Below are 24,556 nucleotides of genomic sequence, written 5' to 3'. Positions count from 1 at the left end.
CTCAGTGGGCTGTATTGATTCAGGATGCTCTGAAAAAGGTTTAACACTCTCACAGCAGCTTCTATTTCTTCTATGTGCTTGTGAAGAAGGCAAAGGTAGCAGAAGGTGAATCTTACCACAGCACTGCAGGCAGCCATCTCCTTCACTCGTAACATCACCTCCTGGTTGAAGGTGGTTGGCCAGAACACTTGAGAGACCAACCCACGGCTACACGCCTCCTGCGCGGTCAGTTTCCTTCCACAGAACAGCATCTCATTGGCCTAGAGAAAAAGACATAAATAGCTTTCACCAATCATCCATAACATAAAAACCATTGAACATCTGTAAAACATCAGGCAGGTCTTCTGCGATGTTCCACTGCGATATGCAGTGGTCAGTACCTACCTACTAAAAGTGTCCTAAGAAAAATCAACCAGCTATTCAAGCAGTGAAAGGATCATGGAAACCCAAGGGCCATTGATGTTCATGGAGGTCCCACCTCAGAACTTCAGGACAGCAGGAACTGAACAGATATCAGATATTTTGTGGAGTCCATGCCGTAATGGGTCTGACCTATTCTGGCCTTCACAGTTGTATGTTTCAGGTCATTATCCTGCTGGAAGTTGAAGCACCTTATACTTATTTCTAAATTTGTCTCAGAAATTAGTGGCGGTAAACTGGTAGGTGTTTAATAGTCAGATATTGCATCAATAAACACATGTGAGTCAGTCTTTTTGGCAGCTATATACATGCTTATGACATCACGTCTCACAGATGAGATGGCATTTTCTTTATTTCAGCAATCTGGTATAGCTTAATATTCATTAGTTCAGGTCCAGGAACTCTAGAGATCTTTATTCAGTACATTATATTTGTCGTTTTTGCTTGTTTTCCTCATTGACTGATCTGCATTTTGTGGCAGCTTGCAGGCTTTCTATATCCTGGAGTATGATTTTTGATACTTTGAAAAGTTGTACAGGGGATTTCCTTATTGATCAAATGTATTCTTCAGTCAACTAGCATGTTTTTGTGGTTTACCAAGTTCAAACTGGTATCCTGTTTCACCAAACTCACTAGTGTGTTGCATCTTAAAAATCTGTCAAACAGTTCATTTGGATTGTCCTTAGGGTTGGGTATAATGGTAATATTGTATGCCGTGGTATTAAAATATTTTAAAGATATCTTCAAATAAAATTAAATTAAATGTATGTATATACGGCTTTTTACAACTGATGTTGCAAAGCAGCTAAATAGGTCCAATATATTCAGATGAATAGCTACATTAGCAATGGAAGCAAGGTAAGAGTTCAGGAAAACTTATCGGTATAATCGGTAGTGGAGAGGAAGCAACTAAAGAAACCTTGGGAGTAACCAAAGTTCACATGTGCCTTGTACTATCACAGGTACTATCACAGGTACTATTTAGCTTAATATATAGGAGACAACTTATAGATTAATGTTAAAAAAAGTAATTATATATCCATATAGGTCTAATATATTAAGCTAAATAGCTGCACCAGCAGTGGAATCAATTAAAAGATCCCTTGTTAGTTTATATAAACTGTGTGTCTGTATAAACAGGTCAAAACCGCTCATTTTTTTATGTGAATTTATGTGCACACAGGTATACAATAGTTGTAAGCTTAGGCCAAGACACTATTGGAGCCTCAATTAGCTGAAACATGGTCTGTTCTGTTGTGTTAGCGGTTATTCTGTTAGCTCTCATTATTTAGCTATCTAACTAACTAATTAACTAACTAAGACTTTACTCTCATTGACTCAAGTTTTATCCTCTGTATTAAGGTTAGTAAAAAACAGCTGTACTGATATGTCTGATACTCTGTGTATCTGTACTGGAGTCTAGCTTAGCAAGTGAGCTACAGAAACCAACATCCCCCCAAAAAATATTTTTGGATTCTGTACGTACACTCGCTCTCCAGTCATTCTCATCTGAACGTTTATACATAGGAGTTCTAGTCGGACAGATTTAGAGTGTGTTATGTGGTAAACAGAATGTTAGCTATCTGGCTCGGCTAAGCAAAGTCCTCTGATTAGCTATGCTAAACATTTTTTAATCACAATCACTTTTTTTGATAAAAAAGAAAAAAAAAACAGAATGTGATGGAATTGTAGCTCAAATCTATCAAACATGCTTATCTTAATCAACTTAGTCCACTCACCAGAGCCACTCCGAGTATCTGGGGGAAGGTGTACGAGGAGCAGCCGGAGGGTGTAAGGCGGAGAGCAGCACATGGTGTCTGGAACCAGGCTCTCTCACTGGCCCATACAATGTCACACAGGGGCAGGATGGAGGCCCCGAGGCCCAGAGCAGGTCCGTTGATAGCCACCACGATGGGCTTCTTAAAGTGGATGAAGGCCTTCACAAAGTCTCTGCAGTGGGAGAAGATATAAAGAACAGAGTTGTGCTGTCAAAGTCTACAATTAGCAATTAAACAGGAGGTATTATCATTTGCAATAACTTTATTGAGATTCAATATTAAATGTAATTATGTCTAATGAAGTCTTACTGATTTTAGCTAATTGATTAAACTGGGCCACCTCTAGCCTGGATACAATACAACATTTTAAACCCTGGGGTCTCTGAGTGGTCCAGCACGCTAAGCGCTGCCACTATGATCAGTAGATTGCCAGTTTAAATCCTGTTCATGTAGCTTGCCATCAGCTGCCGGAGCCCTGAGAGAGCACAATCGGCCTTGCTCTCTCTGGGTGGGTAGACGGCGATCTTTCCACATCGCTCCAAAGGGTGATGTCGATCAGCACAAGGCGTCTGTGAGCTGATGTATCAGAACCGAGTCGCTGCGCTTTCCTTCGAGTGAGCTGTGATGCTACTCAGCAATGCTGCATCAGCAGCAGTTTTGAAAAGATGCGGTGGCTGACTTCACATGTATTAGAGAAAGCATGTGCTAGTCTTTACTGTCCTGGTGTTGGGGCATCACTAGTGATAGGGGGAGTCCTAATGAGTGGGTTGGGTAATTGGCCATGTAAATTGGGGAAAAAAAGGGATTAAAAAAATAAAAAAAATACATTTCTGTGTATGGGTGAGCATTCTACTGCTGAAAAATGACAGTTCTTAGCCCTTCCATGAGATCTCAAACTAAAACTGGATCTATTACAGTCCAGATTTCTCAATCAGTCAGTATCTCTCACCAAGAGGTACACTACCCTCTCTAAAAGCTAGTCTCTGAATGCAGGGTGAAGCAGAGTAAACATTTTTACACCAAACCTGCATGCTGAGTTTTGCTGCAATCTGGGTTGAATATACATATTATTTGGTCAAACACATTTCAGTGTGTAGTCACAGTGTGACAGAAAACACTGTGTAGGAAGGTGTATAACTAACTGTCAAGCTGTGTGAAGACATGATCATCACTACCTACGCATAACACATTAAACTGCATTTAACTATGTGATCTGTTAGATTAGATGCTCACTTGGAGTAGTGCCACTCATAGCAAGACAAAAATGAATGTGAACCAGGGAACCGTTTAATTAAATGTGTTAATTACAGCCTTTAATGAATAACTGATCACAGAGGCCTAAACTGTGAGGCCCATTAATATACAATTAACTGTGCAGCCCTTCCACCTGCAGCGATTTCTATTAGGAGTCGGAGTATGTAAATTACACAGCCCTAGTGGATGTCACTCACATTGTGTTCAAAAATACAGGTTCCATGTTGCATTGAGGTGAACACTAGGGCTTCCCCATGAAAGTCAACTAGTTGAATCATCAGTCAGAGAACCATCTAAGGTTCAACAAGGAGTTGTTTGTAAGATCTGCATGGAACTGATGGCACTGTGCATGCATCAATAACGGTGCTGATAGGACTAGTTAAGTTTAGAGGCCACATGAAAAGATTGCAGGACAAGGCATGGCCTTAGTCAAGAGAAAGGTATTAAGCTGGTAAGTGATAGGCAGGTGAAGTTAGCATGAATAGTTTGGAAGTGGGTAAGTCTGGGACCTAGACCTCACAGTTGAGCAGTCTGGGGGTAGAATGGACTTAATTCAAGGACAAAATGATAACGGAAGATCTTTATATCACTTAACAAATCAGAATTAACATAGTGATTAATTAATAATAAACAAATAGATAAATAGTAAAGCAACATTTGGCTTCACATAACTCTTCAGGGCATGTGCAGCAGCAATGCACAGTAGAATAGTGCATCAGGGCACTCCAAAGTCACATTTTTGTGTTTGGGTTTGGAATCTTGTCCTTGTCATTTTAATCAGAGTTTTCTATTTAAACTCTTCATTTAGCTTGTTTTAATACTAAATTTTCTTCCTTAATCAACTTAGCAAAAAAAGCTTTAAAAAAAATCATTCATCTAGTACTAGGACTCCCCCTATCACTTGTAATGCTTCCAACACTAGAGGGGTGAGAACAAGTTTCCAACTGGTGCCAATGCATTGAACATACAGTACAGTATTCAAAAGTTTCAGGCACCTAATTCATTTATCTTAGCAATACGAGAGTTTTTGCCTGAAAGAAAAACACCACATATGATTTAAACAGATGCAAATAAACATAAATACAGTAAAAATTAACAAGAATTTCTCAAGTTTAGGTAAGTAGGTTGTGTCCTGAGCCCAGCTGTGGAACAAAGTTTAGTTCCACATTTCTCCTGGATGCCCTCAGCCAGCATGTGTATATTTTCAGTTCCATCAGCAGCTCACCTGATTTACCAAATTTACCAAACCAGGTGCTGATATGATGAGAACTAGAAATAACATTACTAAACTTGGATAAGTAGAGATTAGGAGATGTGTTTAGGAAAACAGTGATGATAAAGCAATGCTTGTAAATGTACTGTTTGTATTTATGCTAGTGTTATACTGAGCTAATAAAGAGTGAGTGAGTGAGTGAGTGAGCGCCTGCCTGCCTGCCTGCCTGCCTGCCCAGGTAAGAAGCTTTTTCTTTACTTAATATTCCCACAGGTGCCTAAAACATTTGCAAAATACTGTGTTTGGAGGAAAGTGCCAGATCCCAACAGAAGGCTCATCAGCCAACAGAAGGCTGTGCTGACCAACATCACAATTTATCCACCCAAGAAACCAATTGGCCAATTGTGCTCTCTCAGGCTCTGGACCACCTCAGAGTCTATCAGTGGCAACAGCAGCAGTCTGGTAAAGACCAACATAAGCGCATATTGGTATTGGCATTTTATTACTCGTATACTATTGGCTTAAAAACATAATGAACATTATGACATTATGAACTAGGTTGAGAATTTCTCTCCCTGTACCTCACAGCATCTGCAATCCTGCTGCTCTCTTTCCTGCGGTCTGTGGAGAGCCGTCCAATCAGGTACGAGGGGTCCAGGCCGCTGCAGAAGATGCTGCCCACCGCGCTGAGAAGCAGCAGCTTGCTGTCATCCACCGCTGCGTTCCCCAGGGCACGGCACATCTCCTTCATGATCTGAGGAAAGAGGAGAGGCAGCGTGAGCACCAGCACCAACCTGTGGCTGCTTTGGATAGAGGACACAAAGAGCCCAGCTGGGAAAGAAGATGCTTTTCATCTGCCGCTGAGAACGAACACGTCACATCACTAGTTACAACATGAATGGCATTTACAATCAATTTACTGTAGTAAACAGAATTTAATTTCTCTTTTCCTCTGATGACTTTGTCATGAAGGTCATACATTGTGTCCAAATGTTTGTGGACACCCCTCTTAATGAATGGATTCAGGTTTTTTAAATTGACACAGATGTGCAAACGCAGGCCCTGTTGGAACTTAATGGCACAGCCAATGGGAGGTGTGGGACAGAAGGGTACAGGGCCGCTGCTAAGGTTTTGGAGGCCCTAAGCATAACTGGTCAGGGAGGCCCCCTGGACTAAGGTTGCCAGATAAGTTACGATTTTTCATCCTATTTGTTTATTTTATTTTAAGTTTTTAACTTACACAAACATTGCACTGGACAAGTTTTTGTATAGAATGGCCACATACACTTTAAAAATGGTTAAACATGCGCAAGATTTAGCGCCTCCATGCATTTTTTGATTATTTATTTGACTGGAAAATGTCACATCTGGCAACAACCAACAGAGCAAACCGAGCCGTGCCATTTCAGGCAATAGGGGTGGGGGCATTATATTATGCACAAAAATAATAACGTGCCGCTTTTAAGTAGTAGAGTAGGTGCCCCATGCAATGTTTAAAGACAAAAAAGATGAGCGTATCATAAATAATTCACATTGGGTTTTAAATTTAATAATGTCATAATTTCAACACATTTCATTCTCAGTCAATTTGGCTCCCTGCAACTGCAAAATGGTTGAGGCCTAACGCTGGCTGCGTTGTCTGCGTATGCAGAGCGGCGGCCCTGGAAGGGTATAAAAGCCCCCAGCATTGAGCTGTGGAGCAGTGGTAGAATTGTGTTTTCTGAAATCATGGTGCTCCATCCACTACATTTGAGATGAGTAGGAGATGAGTTGGGGATGAGTTGAGAATGAGGTGATCATCCAACTTCCTGACCTTACTAAGGTACTTATTGCTAAATGCAATCAAATCCTTATAGCAATGCTCCAAAATGTATTAGAAAGCCTTCCCTGGACAGTAGAGACAGTTACTCCAACAAAAGCAGGGTAACCTCTTTCTAAATATAGCCTTGATACTTGGTAAAAGCTGATGTCCATAAGTTTTGGGATTTAGGGCCCTCTCTGGTGAGAATGGGTAATTGCACCGAGCATGTGGAAGAATCATTTTAAACTGGGCGGGTGTGATGCAGTCTCCTTTTAGAGCTAAAAAAATTTGATTCAAGGTTATGTTCAGTCAGCAATAGAGAGTGCTCTCTCAGTCAGAAACTTCACTTCTTTGTTTCTTTGTTTTTACTCTGAGTGAATGAGCTACTGAGTTTCCCCTTCTGAAGTCTCCATTGCTCCACCAGCCGCTCGCGTTTAGTAAAACTGAGCTGGATCCTCTTTTAGAAAAAAAAAGACCCAACACCCCAGTTTTTAGGATGAATATATTAGGCTTAGCAGGGATGGTCGTTCCAGCACACTGGTACCATTAAACACTATATTTTGTCCCTTCTCCACTCAGAAATGCTTCTGCTTTCAGTTTAGAAACTGCCACTTTAATCAATTTAATTTTATTTTATCGCAAAAAAAGACAAATAAATTGTGAATCACTATAATTAACACTTTCATGAAGGTCATATTTGTGGCAGATATTGTTACACACTAGTGCACTCGTACGCCAGAGATGAAAGGATTTTAAGATTTTGAGTCTTAAAATTAGTCTGAACACATTCTGTTTATTTTAACAACAAGAGTGTTGAAATAAATAGAAAAATAGTAACAGTAAGCACTGAACATGCTGTCCCTGCCTAGTTGGCCATGCAGAATAATCCCCTACAGGACTGCTGGCATGTGGGGTTTGTATGAGTGCCAGTGTATCTATCCATAGATTAACGCTATGAGGCCAGCTACATGCCCAAGCAAGCAGCCAGACAGAGAATAGCCTCTGTTCACACTATAAACCAAAGGGGAATTTGGATTTGTGGTGGGGGTTGTGGAGTTCTACTCATACATACACATTCGTAGATGTGGACAGGAGCTATAAATAAAACCACACAGAGATGCTGACCAAGCATCTGATCCACCCTTGTTGCAGGCAGCTTCGCTTACTCTCTAAATGACTGAGTGCTTGACAAACTTTTTTTGGCTACTAGTTTGGCTAATGCTGTGTTTTTTCAGGTGTGTTTGTGTCTTTGCATGAAATATCATTGTAAAGAAAAACAGTATGTAGATATATCTGTTACAGTAGTATGAATGTAAAAAGTAAAGGAGGATGAGCTTTTTTTTTTTTCATGGCTAACCAAATTAATCCATTCCACCTTAAATGGCCCTTTAGTTAAGCTGCACCTTTTATGTTAGCTCGTCCTGTTCTATCTGTAAGTCTTTAACAGCAACAACATTAGTATTGTGCCAGCTGACAGTCTAGCCCAGCATTGCAAATGTGTTTTAAACGTGCCGTCCACAGGCCTTACCCAGCACTGCTACTGTGCCATTACCATCGCTATTGCAGCATTGGCCTCACACAGGATAACTACCACACCTTTAGCATTGCAACTCACCATTATAACTGCTAACCCTATACAGTGGTATAAAAAAGTTTGGGCACCCCTGAAAATTTTGATTGCTGCCAGTTTCCACTGTGAGGAACATATTGAGGAAATGAAAGACCATAGGCACAGTTCTAGCTAAAGACCGAAAGTGGCAGAACAAGAAAAATCTCAGAAGCAGAGGAGAAGGATGATGAGAACAGTCATAGTCAGACCAGCTCCAAAGACCTACAACATCACTTTAAATTTGGGGGTGGTTCCTTCATGCTGTGAGGCTGTGTGGTCGGTGCAGGTACTGGGAATCTTGTTAAAGTTGAGGGTCACATGGATTCCAGTCAAAAACAGCAGATTGTTGAGAACATGTTTAAGAATCAGTGATAAAGTTGCGCCATGACTGGATACTTCTATAAAACAATGACCCTAAACACTAAACACTGCTCAAAATCTACTAAAGCACTCTTGCAGAGGAACAAGTACAACGTTCTGGAATGATCATCTCAGTCCCCAGACCTGAATATTATTGAAAATCTGTGGTATAATTTAAAGCAGGTTGTTCATGCTCGGAAACCATCAAACCTGCCTGAACTGGAGATGTTTTGTAAAGAAGAATGGTCCTAAATACCTTCAACCAGAAGCAAGACTTTCATTGGAAGTTATAGGAAGCATTTAGAGGCTGTTATTTCTGCAAAAGGAGGATCTGCTAAATATTAATTAATCATTTTTTTTCTGTTAGGGTGCCCAAATTTATGCACTTGCCTAATTTTGTTTAAAGAACTATTGCACACTTTCTGTAAATCCTATAAACTTCATTTTACTTCTCAAATATCACTGTTAATTTGTTATATGATATATTTAATTGAAATTGCTGATCCAAACAACCAATGATTTATAAAGGAAAATCATGGAAATTATCAAGGGTGCCCAAACTTTTTCACACCACTGTAGACTAAGAATGGGAGGTCACTTAAGTTCCTATGCGTGTAAAGGCAGACGAGTGAATACTTTAACAATATAGCACATATGGTCTAAATCTTAAGGGTCTGTGAGCAAGGCTTGAGTCATTTAACAGGAAGCATTACATGAAATGGTACAATAACTATAACAGAGGTCATATTTTGTGCCACAGCATCTTTTGAGAAAAAAAAAAAGCTTCCTTATTGTAGAAATGCCATTTTTTTTTCTTGATATTGAAGGCTTTTACTGAGAAAAGAACCAAAGCTTTCCGGTTAAAAACATGAGCCATTCAAAGCATTGCGTTCATTTTTGATGCAAAGTACACAACGTAGGCTGCCACCCACCCAGAGCCTGAACGCTAAAGTACAGCATACAAAGTGTGCTGTCAGAAAAAGACAAACCAAACTCATTACTGCGCCTCTGTTTCTGCAAGCTGGCAGCCCAGAGTCCGAGAGGCTGAACAAGCAGCAAAGATACTGAACATTCAGTTCTGAGGACAAGCAGCCTTTAGATGAACCACAGTATGCACTGTATGGTGTCTATGGAATAGCCTGAGGTCACCAAACACACATGCGTACACACACACACACACACACACACACACACACACACACACACACACAAACACACACACACACACACACACACACTCCCTAGTCTTTACGCCTCACCAGCCTGCTCTGAGAACACGGATTGAGGTCAGAGGAATAAGCCTCAATCTATACGCAGCCAAAGAGAAGCAGCAGAAGTAAATCACTGCAATACAAGTGCAGGTTGCATTTACACTGTAATTTCTACTACAATAATTCAGAACAAAAGAGGGGATGTGACACATAGCAAAAAGCCTGAGTGGCTTTTTCTACTGAACGTAGAAAAGGCCAGACGGATTCAGATAAATGATATTTACTTTCTCTGCCCAGGGCTTTCTTCTTCTCTTATTGTGGGTTTGCTTGTAGCAATATAAATCAGTATTAAAATTAATCTTTATTCCAGTCCATTCCAAACAATTCCACTAATTCTTTTTATCTCTAAATTCTCAACCAATCACTGCTGACTTATAAATACAGTCATGGCGAAAAGTGTTGGTATTCCTAAAAATTCTTCAAAAAAGAAAGAAGTATTTTTTAAATTATAGCAAATAATTAAATATATTACGTGTGTTTTTTGTTTGACACATTTATATTCCTTTGTGTGTATTGGAATGACACAAAAACTAAATTGACATTTGGAGAACTGTCTGAGCACTTGAGAGCCAAAAATTTCAAGGTTACGAGTCCATCTCCAGTGACCTTGGTGTTCCTCTGTCCACAACGTGCAAAATACAGCTCTGGAAAAAAATAAGAGACCACTTCAGTTTCTGAATCAGTTTCTCTGATTTTTCTATTTATAGGTTTATGTTTGAGTAAAATGAACATTGTTGTTTTGTTCTATAAACTACGGATAACATTTATCCTAAATTCCAAATAAAAATATTGTAAATTAGAGCATTTATTTGCAGAAAATGAGAAATGGCTGAAATAAGAAAAAAGATGCAGAGCTTTCAGACCTCAAATAATGCAAAGAAAACAAATTAATATTCATAAAGTTTTAAGAGTTCAGAAATCAATATTCGGTGGAATAACACTGAGTTTTTAAATCACAGTTTTCATGCATCTTGGCATGTTCTACTCCACCAGTCTTACACACTGCTTTTAGATTACTTTATGCCACTCCTGGTGCAAAAATTCAAGCAGTTCAGCTTGGTTTGATTGTTTGTGATCATCCATGTTCCTCGTGATTATATTCCAGAGGTTTTTAATTTGGTAAAATGAAAGAAACGCATCATTTTTAAGTGGTCTCATTTTTATCCAAAGCTGTAATCAAGAATTTTACAACCAATGGCACTGTAGCTGTAGCTAATCTCTCTGGATGTGAACGGTTTTGGACATTTTATGAAAGGTTGTAATGCGGGATAGTCTAGATGGTGGATAAGCAGCCCAAATAAAGATCGAAAGAAATGCACTTTGTAGAACTGATTGTCCTACAGGCTCAGGGTGCATCAGTGTCAGTGAAACACTATAGCAGGAGACCCAGGAGGAACCCACAGCTGACAGAGAGACATTTAAAAAAGCTATGCTGTAGTAAGTCAAAACGTATTTGAGTAAACCAAAATCCTTTTGGGAAAATGCAAATGTGCTCCAGGTTGCCATACAGAACATCTCATCTTGTATCCAGGATAGAGATGTCAAACGAACAGATTAGAATAAAAATTTAAAATCTTAAAAATATGGTAATTTCCTATGTCCAGACTTTTCTGATGCTCATTTCTTCTACTATAGATATGTCAAGTTGAGCGATCTGACACAGCAAAATCATTTAAGGAAAAGTCTGAATGTACTTTGTATACCTTTATATATGTCTCAGACCAATGTCCACCACTCTAATATCTGGGTCTCAGGAGGTTATATCAGCATTTAACAGTGCATCTACAGTATATGTAAAGGTATAAAGCCAAACCAGTGCCAACATGTATTATTTAGACAAAAAAGAAATAATCACACAAATACAATTACAAATCCCCCATACTCTATATCACATAACCAGGCCAAGCATGAGAGACTTCCTCAAATCCGATCTGGGGAAAGTGAGGTGAATAAGGCTTTCATTCGGGGCTTTAGAAAGCGAGGAGCAGAAAGCGAAGCAGCAGTTTCAGCTGAAAGCCTCCATCCGCTGGGATGCGTCACCCCTGTTCCGCCTTTCGTTTCTCCACAGCACTCGTTTGTGAAGTGCAGTGAACGAGAGCGCTTTACGAACGAGGCTGAACACATGCACTCGGGCGCTGGTGTCGGAGCTGCCGCGAGCCTCGTCGCGAGGAGCGGGGGAGAGCACAGATAAACACTCTGCTAACAGGCTTACTCAATCCCCACTGTTCACACTGCTCAGAGGATCCGTGGAACCGTGCCAGGGATGAAACAGCTCTACAGCAAACCAGCGCAGGGATTTAGGCCTGCCTGCTTCAATTCAATGACTGAAACCGGTGTAGTCTAAATGCCTGGAGCTTCAGCCCGCCAACAAGACAAGCCTGTCTGCTGTGTTCATAAGAAATGATGTGCATCCCCAAATGTGTATGTGTTATTTTAGATTTTTGGATGTAATCGTTAAGAGCTGTATTTTTGTATTTTCTGTATTTGTGGCTGGCTCATCTTCTGGATCAGTTTCCACCACCACAAAACTCTTTGATGCCTGAATCTGCTGTTGCTTCTCTTTTTCTCTTTCCATGTTTTGAGATGCCCTGTTTAACATGGTCCTATTATTGCTGTTCGTGATCTCACATTTTTTAATACTAATACTTAATGAACCAGGGTTGCTGCAAATCTCAACATGTAGTAATGTCTCAAGCAGATATGTAAATGATTACAGGTAGAGCTGGGCGATATGGCCCAAAATAAAAATCTTCGATTTGTTTTTTTAAATCCGATTTTTGATCTTAATCGATTTTTCCCCTACTAAAATGGTTATAAACAAGTTTTCATTTTGTTTTCACTTAAATTTCCCCTTTGTGGTTAAAGTGCAACCAGAAACAACCAATTGTAAAAACTATTATTGTAAATCTAGTACCTTTAAGAAAGCTTTCTTCAACATAGTTTAGGCAATGACACAAAGCACCATCAAGCTTAATAAATAAAAAAATAAAAAAATAAACACACCCACAAAACACAAATAGAAATAAATAAAATGGTGCCCTTTTTGATAAAACAAAATAGAAAACAAGTACAATTTAAAAGACTTTTCCCCATTGGGCTTGACTTGCAAAACAAAGCTTTTTCTAAAGGGGGCCAACAGTTTTACCCAATAAACGTATCATTTCACTCTAATATTGTCATAACTTACATATATTATTATTACATTTACACATAGAAATAACTGTAAATATATGCACCAAGATACTTATGTCAATGAGTGTACTTATTAATATCCTTTTATTATATTAATTAATATTATTAATAATATAATTATTAATATCCTTTTCTTCATTTCTGAATGAGCAGGTGTTCCAGTACATTTAACTCACTCTTCATATAATAAGCACTGTGTTAAATACAAGCAGGAAAAAAATGCTTTTCTGCTGAATCCTCCTATGAATCATAAATCATATAAATATCAGAATTACCATATTACTGTCATCCTCCTCATATCATCAGAGCTGTCCAGTGAAATACCAATTAATATGATGATGGGCTCAGTTTCCCTGTGAGACGAATTAAATCGTCTCCGTTTCACTGATAAAAAGCGCCTGAGGAGGAACGTGTGGTGATGATGATGACCTGAGCAGAAGTGATGACCCGGAGCGTGTCAAACTCACCACCACGGCCGCTCTTTACGAGCAGATCCACGGAACGCTAATCACAGCACATCAACCCCAATCAGAACCTAACTATCACAGAACCTCAGAGAACACAGGGTGTGGGGGGGGGGGTCAAACAAACAGACGTGTCCTCGGGGAGATACTGTACCTTCTCTGTAGTAATGATTAAAGCCGGAGCCGACTGGAACCGTGTGCTGCTCTCCTCTTCTGCCCTGTATGATCTGTCATTCTGTTACATTCTCGGCAGCACAGACCGAGGCACAGTGTTCTGCTCGTAACAGTGAAGATAAATTAGGAACCTATCTGAGGAGAAGCTCTATAGCTGCATGTGGAGAGCATGTGGATCACTGGAAAACCTTTTTTGGGGGGATGTTCTTAAAATAAGTAATTTGTGCATTTTGTTGTGCAAACAAGTTAGAACACCAGCAAAAAAAAAGTAATTCCATATTAAAAAAATGAGGCTTTATGATTTTAACAGTATTGAACATAGGGGTGTCAATTTTGCTGATATTTACAAATCCTCTGGGATTTATAAATCAGTATAAATCCCAGAGGAAGAATCTCTAACTGGCTTCTTGTTTTGCAAACAAGTTGGAGGACCAGTAAAACAGTAGTGTCACAATAAAAAAATATACATTTTAAAAGTGCCATTTTATAATGATTACTCTTTTAGAAATGGATTATAGATGATAGAAATTTGTTAATTAATATTTATTAATTAGGTCACCTAAAAATACCCCATTTCAGATTTATTTAAACTGTTAAATAAGCTCACCGACAAAAACCTATAACGAATATTGTTGCTGTCCAATGAAAGACATGTATCAGGAACAGGAACTTTACAGAAGAGTTGATTTTAGGTGATTATGGAGAATTTCTATTGGTCTATTCATTTAGAAATTGTGACACAGTGTAAGGGACAGTTTCTCTCTTCAAATTATGTAGTAAACTAAAAGTCAACAAAAATGGAGATACTTGTTTTTCATTGGACAGCAATGATAAGCACCCTGGATTGCTGCATATCTCAGCATGCAGTTACGTTTTACATAGAGATATCCATAATTACAGGTGTGATTTTACCCTTGGTCATATCATAAAAAGGGTGTAAAACTGCTTCATCCACTGACCTATAAAAAGACTCTCAGAGGCTCTTCAGTGTCAGTGTGTTGCCTCTCATGGCAGGTTTCAACTGGCATTTTTCAGCAGGATAATGCTTGCCCACACACAGCAAGGGATTCCAAGGAATGTCTCGGCCAGATTGGTCAGATGTTGATGGTTCCTTATCTTACTGTAAGTTCTCCAAGAGTCAATGTTCTACCGGGCAGTTTCAGCAGAGATCTGAGAGGTTTATTTGTGTGTTAAAGCCGTTTATTAAAGATTTTTGGGTACCACTTTAAAATAAGACTACCTTTATAAAGGGTTTATAAATGGTTTTTAATTAGTTTATTAATGGTTACTAATTAGGTTGTAAATGCCTTAAAAATAATTAATAATCAGTTATAACACATACACAGAAAGGTCAACAATGACCTGTTGTTTGTCAAATAGTGAACCCACAGCCATCTATATTGTTGCCCTTTCTGTGTATGTGTTATAACTGATTATTAATTATTTTTAAGGCATTTACAACCTAATTAGTAACCATTAATAAACTTGTAAACCATGTATAAACCCTTTATAAAGGTAGTCTTATTCTAAAGTGGTACCGATTTTTGTGTGTTAATGACCTAAAGAACAACCATTTATTATTTTTCTTTATAAGGACAGACTTAATTTAAATTTGTTTTTGATTTAAATGATTTAAAATGGAACAAGTGCAAGTGAATAAGATAACCTTACATTTACACATTTATATCAATTAAAGAACACATATTGAATTACGTAGTAAACAAAAATATATATTTCTCCTCCACAATCCCCTGACCACAATCCCCTGACCTGATGAACTGAGAGGCGATTTGGAATGATTTGGAATGGAGCTTCACAGCGTTTAGGAAAAGCAGCAACTATTGTTCAGCACCTCCAGGAACTCCTTCCTTTCAGACGCTAAAAAAACTATTCCAGGTGATTCTCCCTCATGAAGACACTGAGATTCCTAAAATACCAAGAGTGTGCAGATCTGTCCTCAAAGATAAATGTGCTACTTAGAAGAATCTAAAGTATAAAACAGATTCTAGTTTTCTTTAAAATATAATTCAGCAAGTGTTCCTGTATAGCTTAAATCTAGTCTTCAATATTGTAAAAGAGTCTGCAAAATGTAAAGGAAAAAGAATCATAAAAAGAAAGAAAAGTCACTGAATAAGAGGGCACAAATAACTCAAATTCAAACTACATTACCTGATTACAGAAAAAAAAAACTCTTGAGAAGTTTCAATTAATTTAAGATCTTGATCTTGATAATGTCCATTATTAAAAGGTGTTGACCAAACTACAGTTTTCTGGACACAAACAAAGTGATGATGTGATGGAGAACATGACAGAAATAATTATTGACTAATCAACTAATTCACAAATTAATCACCAGATTAGCCGACTACGAAAAGAACCATAAGATGCAGCACTATTCTTTATATAGAATCAAGCTCTTAAGCACTGACACACAAAACCTGAACTTTTGAGGAAAGTCATCTGAGCTTTCCTCTTCCACTGATGAGCCATAAAAAAAGCAATTAAGATTTCCTACAAAACAGTCGGCACAAAAGCACATCATGATTTTTAGTTGAGAATCCAGCTCTAAAAAAAAAATAAAGTATAGTAGAAGCATCTTTGAATATCCGGTCTTATTACCACGGACTCTTCGCTCTGATGCCGTCCGGCAGAAGATACAGGAGCATCCGAGCCTCCACTACTAGACTCTGCAACAGCTTCATCCACCAGGCAGTCAGACTTCTCAATGCACAGAGACAGAACTGAACCCCCACCCCACCCACCACTCACACAAAACTGAACTGAACACCCCACCCCCCCCTTACACACACAAAGACTGAGCTTCACCCACCCACACACACACACACACACACACAGTCAGCACACAGAGACTGACATGACTTTATTCCTTTCAGCAATATTTGCTGCACTCTTAAAAACTATAAACCTATAAATCTACCTCAGTAACTGCTGTGATTATATATGTTCTATATGTTACAGTATGTTACACATCTCTGCACCTTATCCTCACTAAACACTCTATTATACCGTATCGGTACTGCACTGTCCTGTTTTAAATTGTCTCGTCTTTTGTATTTATTGTATTTATTGTTATTTAGTGTTATAATTGTATAATTTTATGTTGCACTCCTGCACTTTATGTTGTCTATTGCTTGTTGTTCCATGTTGCACCATGGTTCCGGAGGAACGTAATTTCATTACACTGTGTACCTGTACTCAGATGTATTGACAATAAAAGCCTCTTGACTTGACTTGACTATTATGCCGCAATTGTTTCAGTGCACCTTATAATCCATTGAAAAGAGCTCATCTGCTTAAATCCTCATAATCCAATCTGTGTGCATTATAGTGAAGCTATATCACACTGTTTTGTGAAATAAAAGTTCTTAACTCCAGTGCAGAGTAAACTGATAAACCTGCATGAGAAAAGTGCATAAAAATGTTCAAAATGACTATACTAAAAAAACAAACAAAAAAAAAAATCTCAGACCTGAAGCTGTTCCGTCAGTTACATCAGGTCTAGCGACACAACAAGGTCAGAAAATTTCTGATTGAATCATCAGAGTCGTGTTCTGTCTGGATGTGTGTGATGTGTGTGATGTCACCGAGTGTCTGACTAATGCTTCCTCTCTGCGGTATGACTTCCCTGCAGTAAGCTATGGAACGTACCTCTGGGGTTAGTGCATTGTTGTCTGATGTTTGGCTCGACAGCAGAACGTGTGTGAAGCCCTCTTCCTTCCTGACCACGATGTCCCGAAATCTGTAGTTGGTTTCGTTCTGCCGGACGTTGTACCTCAGTCTCTTGTCGAAAACGTAGCCTTTGTCCTCGGCCAGCTTCCGTTTGGCTGAACTGTGCAAATGAGCTTCTCCATTGGGGAGCAGTGAACCTGTCCAGACATGATGTAGCGAAAGAAGAAACATGAGGTTTGATTAGGATGGGTATGCCAAAAGTCATGGGATAGCAAAAGGTAAATTATAATAATTGTGACCATCAAGTGTTACCTCAGGGAGACAGCTTAAGAACAACCACACTTCTATAAGTTGTTAGGTGTTCTCTTGTGAAGCTAAACACTGGCCACTGAGTTAATTATATGATTAGAGTGGCACAATTAAGGTATACTTATGATTAGAATGGCATTACTGAGATAAATGTATTAATAGAATGGCATTACTCCAGTGAATTAATGTTGGAAATGGTATTACTGAGGTAACCTTTTGATTAGAATGGCATTACTGAGGTAAAACTATGTTTAAAAATGTTACTACTGAGATGTATTCATGATTAGAATGGCATTACTGAGGTAAACCTATGTTTTTATTGTCATTATTGAGATTAATTAATGATTAAAATGACACTACTGAGGTAAATTTTTAGAAATGTTTCGAAAAGCATTACTGGGATAAATTTATGACTAAAGTTAGTGGCCAGTGTGCTTTTCTTATCATGAATTCATGATTAGAATGACACTACTGAGGTACATTTATGTTTAGAATAGACTTACTGAGGTAAATATAGGTTTAGAATCGCATTACTAAGGTAAATTTACATTTGGAACAGAACTACTGAGGTAAATGTATGACTAATGTTAGTGGCCAGTGTGCCAATAGCAAGGCAGCGTAAGTTATCGAACATAGATAGAGAGGGTCCTGATCATGGGAGGATTTGTTCATTGTCTGTAGTGACATGACACTTTGAAATAGTATGTCTGGGTGTCCAGACTAAGATGGATTTGTGCAAATTTTATTTGTAAATTTGCAAAAAACAGTTTTTTTTGTCTTTTTGCTGTCAAATCCATTTGGATCCAATCTAAAGATGCCTGGCTGGCAGTCTTAACATAGCCATAATGTGTTAACAGCAATGTTCCCAAACAATATACTGTAGTTGGCAGATTAAGCCATTGGCAGAACATGGATTTACACAGACCAGGGATAAATTAGAGATGTTGCTTAATCAGTTAAGCAGAGCTAACCTTGATTTACAGGATGAGTGGATGGCAATAGCAGCAAACAAAATAGGTAATTCAATAAAGGAATGCAATTATTAGAGTGCATTCCAATGGCACTTCTCTATAAAGAAAGATTATTTTAAGAGTTATCACTGCTATACAAGAACATTCACCGATTCTGCTAGACAGCAGGAATCCGCAGTGTCCGACTTCAGTTCACATCTTTTAAAAATCAATATACTGCATTTCCTAATTCAATGTCTTTCATGATTTCCACTCAGTATATTTGGTGTAGGGTCGTTTGTCATCCTGTCATGTCTTTTTCCATCCATCTCGGGTTCCTGTCCCCTGCTGTTTTAAACAATTTAATTAAAACAGTCATTTGATTTCATCAATTTATCACACCTACAATAGACAGCCAGAGTGGGCAGGGAAAATGGCTCAACAAAAACAGGCCAGACCGCTGCTCTGAATTTCAAACAGATGACATCAGCCAAGTGAAAAATGCGCACCAATATAATAAACAGCAGCCAGGACTAAGATAGTGTACACTTAGATTTCCGGAGAATCAAGGGGGCGACAGCTTCTGCTCTGGCCCTCTTATGTGTTATTTTCAGGTGTATGCTCTGCTGCAATTTTCTATTTTTTATTTTTATAAGGATCTAAAATTAAAAGGATTAATAGGATTAAAAATCTTTAAAGCCACAAGTTGTGTAAAGCTGGTTGATATGACAAAAATATTGCATCAGAGTACCTGAGTACATGGTCACAATACACGTCATACACCATCACAATATTTATATATTGGAAATCTAAAATAGATAAAAACTAGGGATTATTAAGTTTGCGAATCCAAAAAGAATAAATAAAAAGATTGATTAATTTTTAATGAACAATGACAAATTTATTTGAAGCCATTTTAAAGTGTTTCCTCTAACGTTAGGTGTGGTGTTACATTCAACTAAAAAAGTAAAAAAGTAAAAGTAAATGTAGGAATTAAAATGACATTACTTCACTAAATTAATGTTTAGAATGGTATTACTGAGGTAAATGTATGTTTAGAATGGCACTACTAAATTTCTGTTTAACACTGCATTGCTAAAAAAAAAATAGCACCGCTGAGGTAAATTATTTGTACATTGTTGATTGGTCTGCTGAAATATTAAACGAAGAAAAATAAATAAATCAATATCAATACTCAGTCCTTTATTCAATGGTGAAAAATGTGGCAAATTGAATGTGTTCTGTATTTGAATGTGTTCTGTATTTGGTGTTTTGGCATTTTACCAAATGTTTGATTTAGTTTTGTTTCAGTTTTGGCTACAAATATTAATTTTGGTGCATTTTTAAATAAAATAAATCATCAAAACAGCAGTGCTCTAATTAACAGATTAATCTAGGGCATTCTTAAATTTGTTAATTTATGCAATTTTATATGGACAATTACACCACAGTTAGTTCCGACCCTGCATTGTGATTGTCTGAGAGGCGTCTTTTTGAGTGACATTAACAGATGGTAATGCACTCTAACCAAAGCTCTCCATGTATTACTCGGCCACATACAGGTAACCAAGCAACGATGCAGCGCTTACAAACCAAACAGCACAGCTACAAACAGAGCAGCAAAGGAACTATTTCAACTCACAAATTGTTTTTAACTAAACACTCCAATTTACGCATCCTCTTTAGCTCAAAATCTTTCAATAAAAAAGCAATAATGGAACTGTGGTATAACAGCATTAATCCACTCGAGGTTCTGGCAGCGGCACAGCAGTGCCAATATTACAGGTTATAGCACTCCCTCTCGTGTATTTTTGCTTAATTCAACAAGTAGTAAAATAATAGGTCCTAATTTATAATAAAAGTGTGTCTAATAACTGTGCATTTACACATTAATAATCCATATAATAACAGTGTAACTACTGGTGAAGTACACATTGTTACAGATTTATTACAATTGTACAGGTTAGGTAATTACATGTGTTTTTACTTGTGTTTACTAGGGCATAGTGTGTGTGGATTAAGTAATTACATAACCTGTACAGTTGTAATTAATATCTAGTTTACACTGTTATTACATGGAGTGTTAATATATAACTACACAGTTATTAGAGACACTTATGATAAAGTGGGACCAAATAATATGATGTGATGGGGAATCCTGGCTACTGTGCATGGACTGGAAATGACTAAACTGGGAGGAGAACTGTGAAGGGAAAAAAAAAAACCCTGAATGATGTAATAAAGCATGATAATGATAACATTTTATCACATTATACATCCCTTCTCATGTCTGTAGGACTGCCTGTCAACTCAAGTGCACTCAGCCAATGTCTATTTTGTTAATGGGCAATAAAAAGCAATAAATTACCCACGCTATCACTATAATCACTGTCATCATTACTATAGAGCGACGCAGAGACACTCCTGGCACTGAAAGCACAATGATACTGTAATAAAACACAGACTGGAGGGGCGAGTAAAATACATCACAGCCCCGCAATGAACATTATTCCCAGCAGAGCGGAGCTTACAATCAAATGACACGACTGAATTAAAGCTCTGTAACTAAACCTGCCAATATGATGCTTGCGTGTCATTTTGATTAAGAATAAAGTTTCTCTCATACACTGAAGACAGTGACGAAAGAGCAACATAACACACTATATGATGGGGCTGCACAATAATGCTACAATCCTTTTTGCTGCTTGATTTTTTGCTATGACTTATCTGCCAACTGTCTGCCCAACTAACATTTATTGTACTCAAATTTTGGATACACAGAGTGCATTATTAACTCTATATAACCCAGCATCTAAGCCTTTACTACAGTTATTTACCTTCATAACTACAGTATTATCATTAAAAACATCAGTTTCATACATTCTAAAATGTAACCCTGTGGGATTCCACAAGAAATAATAATGCAAGTGGCAGACAAATAAATCTCACCAATTTCTGCATTAGGATTAATAAGTGACTAATAAATCAATGTTTAATGGGTCAATATCAAGTCAGATCACCGACTTCTGAGTTTCAAAGACAAAAACTGCTTAAAATCTATTTTAATTGTAAACATTCTATTCACTTTGTTAAAAAAAAACATGGTAAATAAACCAATAGAAATGCTTAAAAAAGATTCAGAATACAATTTTACATTTAATTAAAAGTTAATAAGGTTTTCAATAAAAAAATATACCGGTGCATCTCAAAAAATTAGAATATCATTGAAAAGATACTTTTTATTAGTAATTCAGTTCAAAATGTGTAACTCAAATATTAAATAGATGACCTATTCTAAGTGTTTATTTCATATATTGTTGATGATTATGACTTGAAAAATGAAATCCGTATCTCAGTAAAAGTTGTCAGCAGAAGGAAGCATGAAGTGCTTTAAGATTTTCTGGGAAAACAAAACTGCACTGATTCAACACCAGCAGATGACATGACTCTCCAAACCATCACTGATTATCAGAATTTTTTACATTTTATTTGTAAATCAAGGGATCAGAGTCTGGAGGAAGAGTGGAGAGACACACAGTCCAAACTGCTTGAGGTCTAGCGTGAAGTTTCTACAATCAGTGATGGTTTGGAGAGACATGTAATCTGCTGGTGTTGATCCACTGTGTTTTATTATCAAGTCTAAAGTCAGTGCAGTTTTGTTTTCCCACAAAATCTTACAGCACTTCACGCTTCCTTCTGCTGACAACTTTTATGGAGATGAGGATTTCATTTTCCTGCAGGACTTAGCACACTGCCCAGACTGCCAAAAGTAACAAGTGGTCTTCTATAATATTCTAAATTTTTTAAAACACTGATTTTTGGGTTTTCACTGTCTGTAAACCATAATAAATCATCAACAATAAAGGAAATAAAGGCTTAAAATAGATCACTCTGTGTGTTATACATCTATATAATGAGTTTCACATTTTGAACTGAATTCTAATTTGTTTAGATCAGGGGTGTCAAACTCATTTTGGCCGAGGGCCACATTGGCATATTGGCTGTCCTCCGAGGGCCAGATGTAACTTATAAATATAAGAAAATGTAATCAAATGTAATATATGTAAATGAATGTAATTACTCCTTAATGTTAAATAACTCTCAATATATTATTTATTCAATCAAATATTACAGTTGCATGGAAAAAATGTTTGCTTGTTGCTCTATTAACATAAATCCTGTTATGAAATCCAAAAACTCCATCAATCAAGAACCAAACTATACAAGTGAATAGAAATGACATAAAATACAAGTTATATTAACTTTGATCAAAACGTTTGATACTGAAAAGAGGCTTAATTAATATAAAATCAAAAATTGTGAGCTGTGACAGATTTAGCATTTCCTCATCCAACCACTAGTGGGAGCTGCAGCAGCACAAGCCCACAGTCTTTACTGAGTCAGAGCTACAGCCCAGCCACGGGCTACAGGACTCAGCTGAGCCAGTCTGGAGCGTTTTTAAAATTTTAAGTTCTTCTGTGTATGAAATAAAATAACCCCACTAACCGGATAATACAGCTCTCTACAGTTCATATTTCAGCCCAAGCAGCTAACAGCAGCAGTTTAGAGCAGCCATCCCGGAGTCACTGCTGGGATTACATTATAAACAGGTCAGTTAGCGCGCTGCTAACCTCAGGATGTTTATAACTACGGAGTTTAGAACACACCACGGCCGCCAGGTTAGACTGTTGAAGGCTACTGGAGACTATTAAAGGCTATTGGAGGTTATTGAAAGGGTTATTGGGGGCAGAAATCAGTAAAGGCTGGTTAGATAAGTGATTCACCTCCTCGTCCTTTGCTGAGGTGAAACTGCGACTAGCGCTGTCACAGTGATGTTTATTAACCTCATTAAAACAGATTTTATCAGCTATTGTCTTATAAATATTTACACATAATTTATATCTCTTCTAAAAAGCGTTTATTTTGGTCAGTAACACAAAATGCATACCGGTCTTTCGCCTTGAAGCACAGCCGTCCGTCTGCATCAACTTTTCTTTTTCTGGATATTATGGGATAAACATGTCTCAATTCCACCCGCGAAGTTACACCTTCCCTCCGGCAGGGTTTCCACATCAATGACTACACTGCCGTGTAGTGGCAGTAAGCCGTAACTTTGCGGGTAATACAATCGACAAGCATTGTGGGAAATGTATTTTTTGGTCAAAGAACGCTTCTGACCTATTTATTATAGACACTAAGATTTTACAAGCTCTCGCGGGCCACATAAAAAGACGTGGCGGGCCACATTTGGCCCGCGGGCCTTGTGTTTGACACATGTGGTTTAGATGTATCTGTATATTCCATTAAAAACCTTATTAACTGTTAACTGGAGTCAATGTAAAATTTCTGTATCATTTTTAAGCATTTTTATTGGTTTATATATTATGATTTTTTAACACCATGCTTTTTTAATAACAATGATATAATGACAATATTTTTGTATTTTATTTACACATTTTAATCCTAATTGTACAGTGTGTATTGTCCTTTTAGTTTATTTTAATGTAGAATAATGTAATTCAGTGATCCTGTCTGTGAGAGGAACACAGTGATGGGTATGAGGGCATGAATTACGGTGTGATCTGATCATGATCAGTATGTACAGTGTAAACGTGCCTTTGAGAAATGCCCTGTCAGAAGCTCAACAGTGGTCAATATGACATTCAGCTCTTCAACTCTGATTCCACAGTTTCTGAAATGTCAGAGACTAATTTGCATCACGAGCTACAGGAATTAATTGGACATCTTCCTGGGAGGCTTTCCAAATTATATAGCAGATTCCAGAAGCTCTGCAGAAATGTAATAATCCACACAGCAGATAAAGAATTAGATTTTATAGTCTGATAGCTTTGAGCCTGGTGAGCTGCTTTAATAAACTATTTGTTAGGAGTTCTTATAAAGCAATATATATTCACCACAGAGAGAATAACATAACAAGGATTAATCCTAAACCTTAAACCACACACACACACTACATTACAGTATGATCTGAGAGTGATACTAAAAGAAAATACTGATTGCTCTGTTAATATATCAATCATTCCTAACAGACGGTAATTACCAAAATATGA

General features: G+C 37.7%; 1 protein-coding gene across 1 annotated transcript in view; it reads right to left on the bottom strand.

Moving 5' to 3' along the window:
• The window catches only part of LOC103036561 (chromodomain Y like 2), a 63,240-nt gene that overhangs the window by 8,393 nt on the left and 30,291 nt on the right, over window positions 1-24,556 (bottom strand). The window contains exons 3-6 of the mRNA XM_007244014.4: window positions 17,206-17,423; window positions 5,247-5,419; window positions 2,160-2,370; window positions 117-260 (exon numbers count right to left, since the gene is read on the bottom strand). Of these exons, the coding sequence (XP_007244076.2) occupies window positions 117-260; window positions 2,160-2,370; window positions 5,247-5,419; window positions 17,206-17,423 (746 nt within the window). The remainder of the gene's footprint in view (window positions 1-116; window positions 261-2,159; window positions 2,371-5,246; window positions 5,420-17,205; window positions 17,424-24,556) is intronic.

Source organism: Astyanax mexicanus, chromosome 9, assembly GCF_023375975.1.
Source record: "Astyanax mexicanus isolate ESR-SI-001 chromosome 9, AstMex3_surface, whole genome shotgun sequence".
NCBI lineage: Eukaryota > Metazoa > Chordata > Actinopteri > Characiformes > Acestrorhamphidae > Astyanax > Astyanax mexicanus.
The sequence above is the reverse complement of the archived record's forward strand: the minus strand, read 5'-3'. Positions and strand labels throughout refer to the sequence as shown.